Below are 15,485 nucleotides of genomic sequence, written 5' to 3' on the forward strand. Positions count from 1 at the left end.
GTCAAGTTCTTTGCCCAGTACGTCTTTACAGGGAAACAAAGGATAATGGGTCAGTATTGCTATGCTATTGAAGCTATATCAGGTTATGAACGGGATTGAAACATATTTGGCTTCGATGTCGTATACCATACTAAAAGTCATTGCGCAAAATTTCAACCAAATCGGATAAGAATTGGACCCTATAAGGGCTCTAGAAATAAAATCGGGAGATGGATTTGTAAGGTACTGTGTCAGGTTATGGACAGATTCAGACCATATTTGGCACGTATGTTAGAAGTCATTGAATGTTGGAGACCATTTATATGCGAGATTCGGACCATACTTTGCACATCTGACGAATGTCATAGAAAGCATTATAGCCAAATCGGATTATGCTCTCTGGGGGCTCAAGAAGTTTAATCGGGAGGTCGGTTTATATGATTGTCAGAGGCATTGTCATGAGGGGTCCGGGACCCCTGGGGGCCTCCGAAATTATTTTGTAATAGGCAAAATTTTAATAAATATCCTGTAAAGCGAAAATTTTAATTAATTGTTTTTTAGGGACAAAATTTGGGTCAGGCCCTTAGAACTTCAAAGAAGGAATTTTTGATATTTTTTACATTTTTTCTAAAGGCAAAATTAAAGTTTTTTAATAACAAAATTTTTTCGAGACATATTTTCAAATATAAAAGGAATTGCGGATTTTTCATATAGTCGGCGTTGACAAATTTTTTCACAGCTTGTGACTCTGTAATTGCATTCTTTCTTCTGTCAGTTATCAGCTGTTACTTTTAGCTTGCTTTAGAAAAAAAGTGTAAAAAAGTATATTTGATTAAAGTTCATTCTAAGTTTTATTAAAAATACATTTACTTTCTTTTAAAGAATCCCCAATTACTTTTTGGGCAACCCAATATTTTTTTCTAAATAATAGTTAAATTTTTTCGCTCGCCCGGGCTTCACTAGATAATGTTTTCTAACGAGAAAGTGTTAATGAAATTCTTATAACGACCGAAAAGTAATGACATTTTTTCTTTACATAAAGTTTAAAAAAAAAATTATCTGAACGCAGAATGCAATTAAATTTTCTCCAAAGACAAAATTTCAGTGAAATTATTTCTACAAATATTTCGACAAAATTTGAATGAAATTTTTTCTAGAGAAAAAATTTCAGTGAAAAATTCTCTATAGGCAAAATTTGGCCTACATTAAAGACAACATTTAATTTAATTTTCTATAAAGATCAAATTTGAAAGAAATTTTTTATTAAGACCAAATTTTAATGAAATTTTCTGTAAAGACAAAATTTCAATGAAATTTTTTACAAAGAAAATATTTTAATGCAATTTGTTCTTTTGAAATTTTTTATTAGAATCTGGTTCTATGTTCGTTTTTCACCCTTGAAACGCTACACAAATTTCAATGACAAGATAGCAATTTTATTAAAATTTTATGTGTTGACAGAATGTTCTACTGAATGAAATCAGCGAGTTTTTTTTTTTCTTTAAAATCTATTATCTAAAAATTATCACAAAAAGCGAACGTAATACCTTCATTGAGACTAAACTTCAGTGAAAATTTCTCTGAAGAAAAAGAAAGAAAACCTTTTTCTAAAGTCAAAAATTCGGAAAAAAATACTAAAGGCAAAATTTAAAAAAAAGTAAGACGGACTTTAAAAAAAATGTGATTAAGACAAAATTTCAATATAAATTTTAACTTCCAATAAACTTTCGTTTGTTTCTTTTTCCAGGCAATCTCAATTATGGGAGATTTTTCGTTGCAAATAGAAAAGGAAAGCAACACTTTCAATAAAGATTAATATTTTCATAAAAATTTCTCGAAAGACAGGATTCACTAATAGAAGGTTAGGTCACATGCAAAAACACAAAGTGGATAGGCCCCATAAACATCATTAAGGATGTCAAATCTGACGATTGAAAATGTCATCATATAGGAGAAAACGTAAACAAAGAATGAATGTAAAAAGAGAACAAGTTGACATCCTCAATGCCAAGTACTGCCAAATATTAAAAAAAAAAGTATATCGGCTGATCGCTTGGCTTAACCTTATTCAGTGAATCCTACTCGAAAGACAAACATTTAACAAAATTTTTTCGAAAGGCTTAAATTTGGGGGAAAAATTTACGACTTTTGGCTGTGAAGGGCAGAGGACTACCGTCAATAAACTTAATTTACCCGAAGCCTTTCGGGTCGACGCAGTCCGAGCTAAGGGCGTGGGCTGCCAACGCCCATGTGACACTGTGGAATAGCGAAACGGTCGGTAGGACTGCGAAAATCCTATGGGAAGAGAAAAGAAAACGAAGCTATAACTGAAAGAAAGAAAGAAGGAGGTCAGTATAGCTTTCGGCATCATAACAGGACACATAGGACTGCGAGCTCACTTATGCAAAATCGGCGTGGTATGGCAAACAATTAAATGAAAACATCCTAAATTGGGAAATCTTACAAACAGGTGAGATTTCTATTGCAAGCAATCAGTCAGCATCCATCGATAACGATTTTTAATCGATTTAAATGAAGTTCGAAGAAGAATTTGAGCAGAATGTAAGTGGTTTTTTACAAAATTTGGTCAAAATGTATTTTCTTCAATTTGCTTAAGCCATTATTACACGGCCTGTAGCTGTCTTATGACATACCACTTTTTGTGTTCACCATTAATTTAAAATGTTTGTCAAAATTGTCAATTTACATACGATTCATAATTTTTGCTATCACACCTGAATGTTATGTTAGGTTTCGTATGACATAACCTAAAAACGTGAGCAAATCTGTTTTTTTAGCCTTAAAAATTTTTAAAGTTGTGAGAAAACGGGTTAAATCATGAATTTGTGAAAACAATTTAATTTTGGGTTGCTTTCATTCGACAGATAACAAAAACAGCTGATTTTGTTTTTGTTTGTCAGAAGGAATACATGGCGAAACAATTAAAGGTGGTTTCATTTGTACAACAACCACAAATCATATGGTGCAATCAGCCATCTTGTCAACAAGCTGATCGACGTTTTGCCAACACACACAAAGAAATTTGTGTGAGTGTGTGTACACGTGTGCGTAAATGAGCAGAGAATATGCGATAAAGAAGATGACAACAAAGAGAATGCAAACAAAAAGTTGACATCTTAATACAGTCAAACCTGGCCGACTGTTAATAGCTGTTCGCATGAGACCACCTATTGAAATCCGCCTTGGAAGGAATAGAGCACGCTCTAAAGCAACAAATTATATGTGCTTTTTTGGAAAGTGATTTTCACATGTTAGTTTTATTGTATTATACGACATGTACAACTCTACATGTTCTAAATTTGACATGTCATAAGACACGTACATACTGTGTCAAAGAGCTTTTAATGTTTTCAGTTTGTGTGCGTAGTAATTTATGGAAATACAATAAATAGCATGTACAAACGATTGTCTAAATCGGGACTATATCCTGTTGAAATTATTAGACCAATTTAAGACAAATTAAAACTAGCAGAAAATACAAATGCTTACAATATTTAATATTGAACAAAAACAAAAAAAATCGCCATCAAAATAATAACCAGGTCGCCGAAATGTTTGACAAAATAATTGAAAACCCCAATCTTACCATAAAATTAGTGGTGATTTTGATTGTGCAAAAAAGTGTAGCATTTTTTCGACATGTTGCAATGAAATCGAAATTTTGTGTTCGTTTGTCCAAATAAAAATGTAACCCCACCAACAGGTGCAGTTTTCGGTTGTAATGGCGTTGCCTACAGAGAGAGGACAAATGTTGCATTTCCTACACAGTTCCAAGTCTACGTTGTGGAATGTCACACTTTAAATCAGCTGCTATCGTTTCATAGGCACCTACACCAAATTAAAATAAATTGTTGAATGTTTGGAAAAAAATGCGGGAAAATCAAGATATATTCACTTGGAGGTAGTGGCAGTTGCCCAACAACAAAATATTGAGTGCACTATCTGTCAAAATCAGTGATTAGTGCAATTCTGATTTTGTGTATCTTACCAGTTCGTGCCATTTTCGCCGTTTATGTGTGTGTTATGGTTCTTAACCATAATGCACACACACAACCAAAACTCGTTGACAGATAGTGCACTTTGCGAGAAAAAATTTTACTCAGCTCTTTACGGTATACTACCTGGTAATTATGTCATGGGCAAAGTATCAAAAAGAAATATATAAAAATGGAAAAAGTGAACGCATTTTCTTTAGCTAATGACATATTAAATGCATAGCTAGAAAGTTCTTCATCCGAAGACGAGGATGCGATTTGCACGGTATTATTTAGTCGAAATGACAACATATGAACATGTTCGATTAAAAATTCAAACAAGTGTAACACTACACAGAAAAAATTTAAAATTAGTTTCAATAAAGAAATTCGTACATACAATTAAGATATTTGGCTGAAATGGGACCTATAAACGAATTTGTATTATTGGTTAACATTTTTGTAATTTGGCTTTGTGACAGGTTCAAAAATCTAATTAAAATGGTTATTAACTAAATTTGAAATTTATCCCTTCTCTCAAATCAAATTAGTAACCTATTTAATAAAAGGAAATAGTTGATGTTTTTCGTACAATTAAAAACCTTTTTATTTTATTGGATTAAATTGCGGATAAAACATGTAATTTATTGCTTTAAAATATTTATTTGTTAAATTAAATTTTCTAAAAGAAAAAAGAAACAATTGCCTTTTCTTTATGAGCCTCTCTTTATCGTCGTGGATACCGTCTGTAAGAAGTATAATGAACAAAATTATTTATATACATATTGAAGTGAATTGTAATAAATGCCAACCTTAATTTTATTGTGCGCAAAGCACAATACCACGAAATCTAGATCCACATGAAGGAATACTGCATATTTTCCGTCATCAGCGTCTTTTTCCAAGTCAATATAGTCTCTATAGGGATAATAAAATATTAAAATAAAATAATATTTATAAATACCACGACTACCTTCTTCCATGTCCTCAAATTAATTTCGTTTGGAATGTATCTTTTTCGTTTGGTCACTTCCTAATTTTTTCTGCTTTGTCAATACCATGACATAACCACCAGGTAGTGTACTGTAAACAGCCGAGTACGATTTTTTCTCGCAAAGTGCACTATCTGTCAACGAGTTTTTATTGTGTGTGTGTGTATTATATTGGGTTGCCCAAAAAGTAATAGCGGATTTTTCCTATAGTCGGCGTTGACAAATTAAGAACCATACAAACAACAAAAAATGGCGCGAACTTGTAACATACACGAAATCAGGGTTGCACTAATCACTGATTTTCAGAGATAGGGCCCTCAACATTTTGTTGTTGGGCAACTGCCGCTACCTGTAAATGAACATATCTTGGTCAATACCATGTTTAATCGGTCGGTATATTTCTTCTGTGTATAAGAGGGTTGTCCCGTATAAGTGTTACATTTTTTTAAGAATCGAAATCACCATAAGATATCTGCACAAAAATATCTAATCGGCAAGCAATACAACGCTTTGGCAAGCAACACAAAGTTAAGCTTATGTTTTATGATCAAATGTCACCGCCCTGGGCCCGTTAGTGAGGAGTCATGGGGGCACTGGCTCTTGCTCAAATACTGAGTGCCTATGATGCTGCATACGCACACACATGTGGCTGCAACAACAACAATACTGATTGCCTAGGCAATTAGGCAGACTTGCAAAGACAAGATGGCATCCGTTTTGTGCTTAAGAAGCCGGGCGCAGCTACTGCAATAGCAACTGTTGGGTCATTGGAATCCATTCTAAGCCTACTCACGGATAGGGATGTCAACTTAGTGCTCCTTAAAGAAAACTGTAAGTGAACTCGTAGTCCAATGTGTCTCGTTATGACACCAAAAGCTATACTGACCTCCTTCTTACTTCCTTTCAGTAATAGCCTCATCCTCTCAAGATCCGGATCACCCCATAGGATTTCGGCGTCCTACCGACTGTTTCGCTGTTGCCCAGCCCCCACGCCCTTAAATTGGACTGCGTCGACCCTAAAGGCTTCGGATTAACCAAGTTTATCGACGGTTGTCGCCTGACCTTCACTGCCAAATCGTCTGCCCTTTCATTCCCCCTTAGGGTTGGTATTCTATTCTGCTTTCGCAATAGTTGCGGAAATTTTTAATTGTTCCGCAAGCGGAATTTGACGGCAATCAAATATTTTTGTTTCCATACCAAAACACGTTTTTTATCTGCACTTATGCAAATTCCACTAAGGAACAGGGGCAAACTTCCCACATATCAATGAGTGCAGTCCGATTCGAGTTTAAGCTCAATGAGAAGGGCCTCCTTTTTATAGCCGAGTCCGAACGGCGTGCCGCAGTGCGACACCTCTTACGAGAGAAGTTTTACATGGCATAGTACCTCGCAAATGTTGCCAGCATTAGGAGAGGAAAACCACCGTTGAAAATTTTTTCTGATGGCCTCGCCAGGATTCGAACCCAGGCGTTCAGCGTCATTGGCGGACATGCTAACGTCTGCGCTACGGTGGCGGTGGCCTCCACTTATTGCAATTTTGTTTTCTTTATTTAATTTATTTTTTCCAAATAAATAAAGAAAAACGAACTAATGAAACCAATAAAACATACAAAATGTTGGCGGCAAAAGTTTTAAGTGTTGCCACTATTATTTTTTTTTTACCATTTTGCTCAGAGTACTACTTTCCGCCTATTTTTAGCCAAAGTTTCGCCGAGGTTTTTTATATGGAGTTTGAACAGAATACTTGGCTTTACTTCGTTATGGCCCGACACCCAAACGATACGGATTGTGCCATCCTCAGAGAAGGCGTAAATCTCCTTCTTATACTGCAAGACTGTTCGTGACCTTACCCTCCTGGTTGTTATTGCCCTTATGCCCATTTTACTGTCCATAAAGATGTTCGCACTCGACGTCCTCCCGTTAGCAACACACCACCTCTTTCAGGCAGTCTAAAACAGATCTCAATCCCTGGGTTCTCAATGTAGACCCTAGGCCCACTCTGTCCCCTAGCTTTGATCCATCCGTGTAATATGATGGTCCAGATAGCAATTCTAGGGTACCGTTAATCCAAAACTGTGTCGCTGGCAGCAGTGCCTCGCACTCGACCTGAAGTGTGGTCTCAGGTAGGCGATCGGAAACCTCATCCTTTTCTTCCAGGTTTCCTATCGTCACCTAGATTATACCGCGATGGTATAGCTGATCCTATCCTCATTCTCCCATCGCTTGAAGTCTGCCTCGCACTTAATCTGTATGTCTATGGGTCGGATATTTAGAATAGTTTTCAGTACCCTAGGTTCTCTGAACTTGTTGTATGATCCTAACGTTACACTTTTTCTCCATCGCATAAGTAAGCCGGCGTAAGTAAGTATTGGTCTTAACACGCTCTTGTAGAGCAAGTGGACTATCCTCGGATTCAGGTCCCATTTCGAGCCTACGGCCCGTCTACATAGAGCCCAACAGCTGTTCGAATTAGAATTGGTGCTTCTTAGGACGCAAAAAACCCGAAAAGTACCATCAAATGCCAAACGGAAAAAACACCAAATGGACGCTTTTTGCGTTCCCAGTTAGTACTTTCTACCCTTTTTGAAAATTTAGTTTTTTGCTGTCAGGGGGCGACGATGCTGAGAGAATTATCTACTATTCCTATAAGAAAAAGAAAAACTTGTCTCATATCAATGAAAAAAGTCCGATTAAAGTCATAGGACAATGATCAGGGATCACTTCTTGCCAAGTCCAAACGGTGTGCTGCTTAACCACATCTCTGCGTAAACATTTCTTAAATTGCTGATAACACCACAAATATGGCCAGCATTTATGAAAGGAACACCACCACTGAACACTTTTTCTGAGGCTCTACCCGGGATTTAAACCTACACTCAACCAAATTTGTTATTCAAACAGTAAAAATGTTTGCTAAAACAGCAGTTTTTGTCTGCTGATTATGGGAAAACAGACATTACTGATGTTTCAGCAAACATAGGGGTGCATGTATTAGCAAACATTTCGATTAGCTTAATCAACAAACAAAATCTGCTGTTTTAAGTACAAAAATTTACTGAAAAAATGTTGTGCTATTTTTATATTTGCCTGTTACTTGTTTTGATTACTTTAGGCATTCTTTAGAAATTTTGTTGGAAGAGATGATTTAGAGAGATTTAATTTGTGGAGTATGACTTTAAAGAAGGTACCTGATTCATCCATTGGTATACATTTCGAAATGTGGCTGAGCTCGCTCGCATTTTTTGTCATTGCTCTACTAAGGTGTACATGCCTGACATGACCTTTTGTGTCTAAATTTAAAAAAAAAAAGATTATGGAAAGTATATATTCAATGGTGATTATAAACATCCACTGAGACACACTTTGGCATTTGTATTTTATTTTTTCTTCTAACATCTTGTGAGGATGAACTCCTGGTGGAGTCAGAAGACAAGGCTAACACAACAGTGGTAGAAGTTCTGAATCCCGACTACGGTCCGATTTCTTCAGATAAATTTCCACCATTGTAAGGCCGCTTCAGCGGCACTGAAGGTACTCCTAATGGCTGGGGGATTTGACGTGGTTCTTATCCAGGAACCATGGTTGTGTGGAGGAATGGTACGTGGACTAAGAATTCCAGGATTTAAACTTCTCAAGGGTACGGGGAATGGGAGACACAGAGCCTGTATTCTTGCAAAGGGTAGTCTAAATGTTTTTCTTATTCCGTCGCTAAGCACTGAAGATTTAGTAGTAGCCAGCCTTGAAATAAACAAGTCTCATTACTGTCTGGCTTCCCTATACATCATATATCACACATCACCAGATATGGGGAAGTTCGTATGTCAACGAAAGGGGTGAGCTGCTTATTGAATATATTATAAGTTGCAATCTGGCGATTTGTTATAAAGGGGGTAAACCGACCTTTATTACCAGGAACAGGCAGCAGATACTAGATATTACCTTTGTATCGGAAGATATAAGTGGAAGAATATGCGACTGGGAGGTGTTGAATGACCACAGCTTCTCTGATCATCGTTATATTAGTTTTAGCCTTGGAGAAAATACTGAAGTAGTGGTCCCTCGGCTAAACAGAAAAAAGGCGGATTGGGATAAATTTCGGCACAAATTCTGCACCACTATCCCTCCTACACTAGAAAAGCAAGTGGAAACTACGGAGGATATAGACATAGTGGTCAAGCGAATCACGAAGGCCTTGAATGACTCGCTTGTGTCAGCATGCCCTAGTGCCAAGCCCCAGAGCTGGTTAGTCTAAGGAAGGACTGCAGAAAACTCTTCAACAGAGCAAAAGCCACGAGAGCACCACACGATTGGGACATCTAAAAGGCTGAGCTAAGAAAATATAACGGCGAGCTTAGAAAGGCTCAGAACAAATCCTGGGTAGAATTCTGCAGCTCCGTGGAGGATACATCTGAGGCCTCTAGGCTAAGGAAGATTCTGTCCTAGAGACCTATTACGGTGGGGTATATCCGGAAGTCATAGAATGTATGGACAATGTCTAGTGAGGAAACACTAAAACTACTCGTTGATACACATTTCTCGGAAAATTCTCCAACGTACAACATGGCGCCAGAAGAGGTTGTCACTGATATGCATTCATCGGAGGGCATTAGGGAAATTGTGTCTGAGCCGAAAATGCTTTGGGCGATAAGAAGTCTCGACTCCTTTAAGTCGCCAGGCCCTGATGGTTGGATTACAAGCTGTGTCTGATAGACTTGTTCCCTGGCTAAGAGAGATATACTCTGCTTGTATCAGAATGTCATATATACCTTTGGGATGGAGGGACACGAAGGACATTTTTATTCTGAAAGCAGGAAACCCCTACCACGAAGGCGAAAGATTTTCGTCCTATTATTCTGTCATCCTTTATGCTGAACACTTTTTAGAGGTTGATGCATATAGCATGCATATAGTAAAGGCAAATCCACTGAAACAGCCCTTCACGACCTAGTCGGCTACATAGAGGGTTCTCTCGCTGTCAAGTAATATGCAACGGTAGCATTTCTTGACATTGAAGGTATTTTCAATAATGTAAAACCGACGTCAATCATGAAGGAGTTGGAGTTTCTAGGCATCAACTCTACCGTAAGGAAGTTTATTAATAACTTACTACAATATGCATGTTAGGGGAAAGTTTCCCAGCACTCTAAGAGATATACTTCAGGAAGCTCTACGTGCAACAGCAAAGTGGGCTACCGAAAGTGGTCTGGGTATAAATCCGTGCAAGACAGAAGTAGTTCTTTTTAGCAGGAGATACAAGTTGCCTACAGCGGAACCTGTCTCCTTGGGAGGAGAGAATGTTTTATTTACAGAAAGCGCAAAATACATGGGTGTTTTGCTGCACAGGAAACTGGATTTCAATTCCAACATTTTAGAAAGGGCAAGAAAGCCACTCTTGCCCTATACACCTTAAAGAGAGCCATTGGCAAAAGTTGGGGATTTAGACCGTGGGTCATGCATTGGGTATATACTGCAGTTGTCAGACCTATTATGCTATATGGAGTTGTGGTCTGGTGGACTTAACTTAACCGGATCTAAAGGATGGCTTATTTGTGCATCACAGCCGCACTGAGGACGACACCATCTGATGCACTGAATTTAGTGCTACATCTTATGCCTTTGCACATTGTGGCTACCCAAATTGCAGCGACCACTGCCGTGAGGTTAAGGGAGCTTTCTCATTGGTCATGTGGCGGCCACGGACACTGTGTTATACTTGATACAATATCTGATGTTCCAGGCAGTGTGGATTACACCCTACCTGAGCCGATTTTTGATAAAAATTACTGTACCACTATTCCTGATAGAACCGATTGGAACTACGATATCCCTGGTAACAGAAGTTACATAGACTTCTATACGGATGGTTCCAAACTAAATGACGAGGTGGGCTTTGGGGTGTACTCTAAAGATCTAGAACTGGTCATATCGAAGAGGTTACCCGACTACTGCAGTGTGTATCAGGCAGAGATCCTTGCAATTAAGGAAGTGGTGGAATGGCTAAGATATAATGTCATTACGGCAATTGGCATAAATATCTTCTCAGACAGCCAGGCAGCCATTAAATCCCTGGAGAACGTTTTTTCTGAACACAAAAACCGCCCTCGACTGTCGCAGATCGTTCAACGAGATGGCTGAACAGTTCACAATTGACTTGTTCTGGGTGCCGGGCCACAGAGATATCACTGGGAATTCTAAAGCAGACGAGCTTACTCCAGGAATACTGGAATCTCCAGGAATACTGGAATCTGTGGGTATGCCTCTAACAATGTGTAAGCTTAGTTTTCAGGACCAGGCCCGAAGAGCAACGAATGATAGATGATCACAAAGAGGGGCTGTGAGCATTCCAAAACTATATGGCCTCATCTAGACTTGAAGAGATCTACTGCTTTGCTGTCATTGGCTAGAACAGACGTCTCAATCATTATGTCCGTCACGACAGGTCACTGTCTAATCGGAAAACATGCTGACAGACTGAAGGTTGCCAGCAAGGACTTTTGCAGAAGCTGTAGGGACATCGAGAAAGAAGAGACTATAGAACACCTTCTGTGTGTGTCCCGCACTAGCAGTTAAAAGGAGTTCCACTTTAGGTTCTCATTTCTTTGAGAACCTGTCTGATTAAGCGGATGTGAACATTCGCAAGTTACTGGGCTTTTAAAAGCGATCTGGATGGTTCAACGGTGGGAACAAGAAGGCATCTTCCTTCTTCTGTTCCTGTGGTATCACAATGAACGAAAACGTCTAAGTAAGTTTGATGGCTGCCACTTAAACCTAACCTACTCAGCAGTCATTTTGAGCACACAACAGACTTGACATTTCAGAACAACCGCTGTAATAGCAGAACAACTGCTATAATAGCAGCAAAAATAACTACTAATATTCAGCAGACAATGTAAGCTATTTTCAGCAAAACTTTATTCTATGGGCGTAGGCGATCTTTTGGTTTAACCGAATCAGCATCTGAACGATCAAAGCGAAGACATTCGATGACATTATTTTGCATCATTTCGTATATCCGTTGCGATTGCAGAATTTTCTAAAATTCGAAATTGGTGCCTTTTTTACGCAAAATTTTACTCACTTTACCCTTTTTACAATTTTTGTTGCGCTTTTTGCTCACTCATTATTTATAATAACATTTTTGAATTTATAAATAATGGTATCATAAGGATTTTTGCTGTTTTCACTTTCCCAAATTTAGCAGTAAAAAATATGTTTTATTCATTTCTGTTACTTTTATAATTTTAGCCACAACACTAGCACGTGAACTGTATAAAACACGTTTGAATGTTCGTTACGGAGGAAAAAGTGACAATCAACTATTGGATATATACTATAAGGATAAAGAAGAGGGTAATGTTGTTCAGCGATTTTTTTAACACATTAACAATATCCCTAATTCAGGATTACCAATTTTCGTTTATATTCATGGCGGGTTCTGGCAAGAGTTGGATAAAACTACCTCGGGTCCAATCGTACACGCTCTCATCGAACATTATCGTATTATATTGGTTGACTATGACGTTTGCCCTAAAGTGACACTGCTTCAGTTAACTCAACAAATGTCGAATTTTTTCAAATGGTTGTCAGTATATGCGAAAGAAACGGGAGCTCCCAAAATTTCCATTTGTGGTCATTCTGCCGGAGCCCACTTGGCGCTACAAATGTTTCAAAGCGAATTCTTACAAGCTGAGCAGAGATTAAATGCAATTGACAACGTTTTTCTGATAAGCGGTCTTTATGATTTGCAACAATTATGGTCGTTTGAAAGTTGTAATCCCAACAACCTATTGTCTTTGAATCCGAATCTTGCCATTCAACTATCACCACAATGCTGCAATTATAATAATGAACTTATCGGGCAGTATAAAGCACAGGAAGTGAAAATTCACATCATTACAGGAGAACACGATAGTGAGGCGTTCAAACGTCAATCTCAAAATTATGCCTATAAACTCACCAAGCTCAACATGGATGTTAACTACAGAATGTTTAGGTCTTACGACCATTTTGATATTATCGAAGAGTGTTCTCAGCGAAATTCCGCCATAAGCAGATACATCCGGAAGGAGTTGGGAATTTATTGATTGTAATGACTTGTCAATCGTGTGTGTCGATGGCTTAGCATTGTTTTTTTACAGTAGAAGGATAAACTCAAAAAAATCCGTTAAATTTTAGATACAACAAAACTTCTAATACAATCTTTAATAAAAAAAAACTTTTTATCCTTTTTTAAACGAAATTAAATTTTATCTTTTCCGATAGACAGTGACACCTGTACAGTGTACCTATTTCCTTGGTAGGTCTGTTCGGCTACTTTTCCTGTAAAAAATTGGAGGAGAATAAAATCCATATTACTCTCTTTTAAAAATTTGCAAGCAAAAGTACGCGATCGACTTCCAGTGAAAATTTGCAGAAAAACAGCTGATTTTTGTTTTGGTTGGTTTTTTATTTGCTTGCATGGAAATAAATTTTGTTTAAATAAAAAATGCTGGCGATATTTTGAGGTAATTTCCTTAGATTTATTTATTGACCCGAGAGTGAAAAGGCTAGAAGGGGAGCCATTTGTATATCTGCGATCTCCCATACCGCTGGACAGCCATCACAAATTACCGTACAATCCCATGGCAGCCGGTTGTGCGTACCGCATTGGCCCGATTGAGTCTTTCAGTGTAAAACACACTGCTACTTCAACAACAACAACCGTGCAGACTCCAGACAAAATCTCTACCCCGATGCTGAAGAATCTGGATCTGCCTGGAATCCATTACCTTACAACTGTCCTCATCCTATCTGAACACTATTATAGTACCAGTTGTTTTGAAGATGGGCAGTCTGATCCCGCAACTGAAACCTGAAAAGGACACGAGCAAGGGGGAGTCGTACAGACCGATCTCAGTAGCCAAGATGCATGAGGGACTATTCCTCCCGTTCCTTTCGTTGGACAATTTCAATTTGCCGAGCATCAGCATGCATTTCTAAGGCTGCATACATGCCATCACCGTATACAAAAGTACAATTGGGCTGACAAAGAAACTTTAGACTAATCATCTAATGCTTCTGGATATTGTGGATAGATAAATTGCTGCGATCACTGATGTGAGGCTCAGGGAGTTTTCTATTCGGTCATGTGGCGCCCACGGACACTGTGTTATCATTGAAGATATCTGTATCCGTTCACAATTAACAGACTAATTTGCACTAATTTTTTCCAATCCCACTTTGCGTCACATGTTTAACTGCCCAGCCAGACCCACGCAATCGCATGGCAGCATCTTTCCTTCTTAACAAATTCAAAGGAACGGTGTTGGTTTCATCGTAGCTCTCTGATGTGGATGATGATCAAAACACTTAAGAACCCGATCATTGCTCTTTTCTTGGTGTCTGGAAGAATACAATGTTCTAATTTTTCAATATTTTCCAAATAATTCCGCAAATCTGGCACTAACCTTCTAATGTAGAACAACGAACTTGAGGTAAAAATACAACTTCATTTGACGAGTTTTCTGTACCCGAACACGAGCTGCTGCCATGAATATTCATTAAAAGTAAATAAAAATTAAACAAATTTAATAATTACCAATAAAAAATATGTTTGTTTTTTACTTACCTCTGTCTTTTGATCCATTTTGGTTTTAGCTTTTGTATTTTCATGTAACGGCTGCTTTTCATAAAACAGCTGACCTTTATAAAACATCTGTTCAATGTTGCAAATTTGCAGGTTTTCTATTTTCTAATTGTCAACATTTGCTCTCTCTAGCGCTCTCTTCGGCTGGCAAATAAAGTACGCGAACGACTTCCAGTAAAAATTTGTGGGTTCCCAAACACAGCAAAAGTTCCATTTACTAATAGCGCAACCATCACAACACAGCACAATAATATAAATGTGTTATTTATTTATTTTATTCGGCAGTGACATTAGATCACTTTTACCTATCATTTCTCTGCGAATACGCACAAAGTTATTGCCCTCTTCAAAATCAGAGGACGACAAGCAATGTAAACATGCACTTTGTTTCCAAAAATTTCAATAGATTCATATTTTTTACAAAAACCGGTTAGATGTTAATTGTCATTTGTGTTGTTTCGTTTTGCCACAACCATATGTTCAAATCAAAATAAAAAATAATCGGTGGTCTTTTGAGACATTTCGATACGACAGCTTTCGAGTACGGAAATACATCCATTCGATACGTGACGAAATCTCATTCGATACAAAAGCATACTCGATCACGTATGCGGTAATTCGGCTTCAGATGACTTCAACTGCAATATTTCAGTTGTCACAGCTGCCTCTAAAAGGCTTTATTTTGGAGGCACACGGCATACCGAATAAAGGCCGGCACTATATTCGGTTTTTGCGTTAAAACTCCTTATAAAAAAAACAAACGGAAAATTTTGCCGCAATGTGTTCGTTTGATCATAACTTTTTTTTTCATCGAGGGAAAATTTACATTTCGCGACGCCCATTGAGAGCACAAACACAGTCGCTGTGCAACAAGACATTTTCTTACGCAAAAGA

The 15,485-nt window shown here is 37.8% G+C and overlaps 1 protein-coding gene across 1 annotated transcript in view; it reads left to right on the forward strand.

The window, feature by feature from the left end:
* LOC106092578 (kynurenine formamidase) overlaps positions 1 to 13,200 on the forward strand; it is a 31,798-nt gene extending 18,598 nt beyond the window's left edge. Inside the window, exons 2-3 of the mRNA XM_013259464.2 lie at positions 12,212 to 12,316; positions 12,368 to 13,200. Coding sequence (XP_013114918.2) covers positions 12,212 to 12,316; positions 12,368 to 13,050 — 788 coding nt within the window. The 3' untranslated portion in view covers positions 13,051 to 13,200. The remainder of the gene's footprint in view (positions 1 to 12,211; positions 12,317 to 12,367) is intronic.
* Positions 13,201 to 15,485: the final 2,285 nt, after the last annotated feature.

This window comes from Stomoxys calcitrans, chromosome 1 (assembly GCF_963082655.1).
Source record: "Stomoxys calcitrans chromosome 1, idStoCalc2.1, whole genome shotgun sequence".
NCBI lineage: Eukaryota > Metazoa > Arthropoda > Insecta > Diptera > Muscidae > Stomoxys > Stomoxys calcitrans.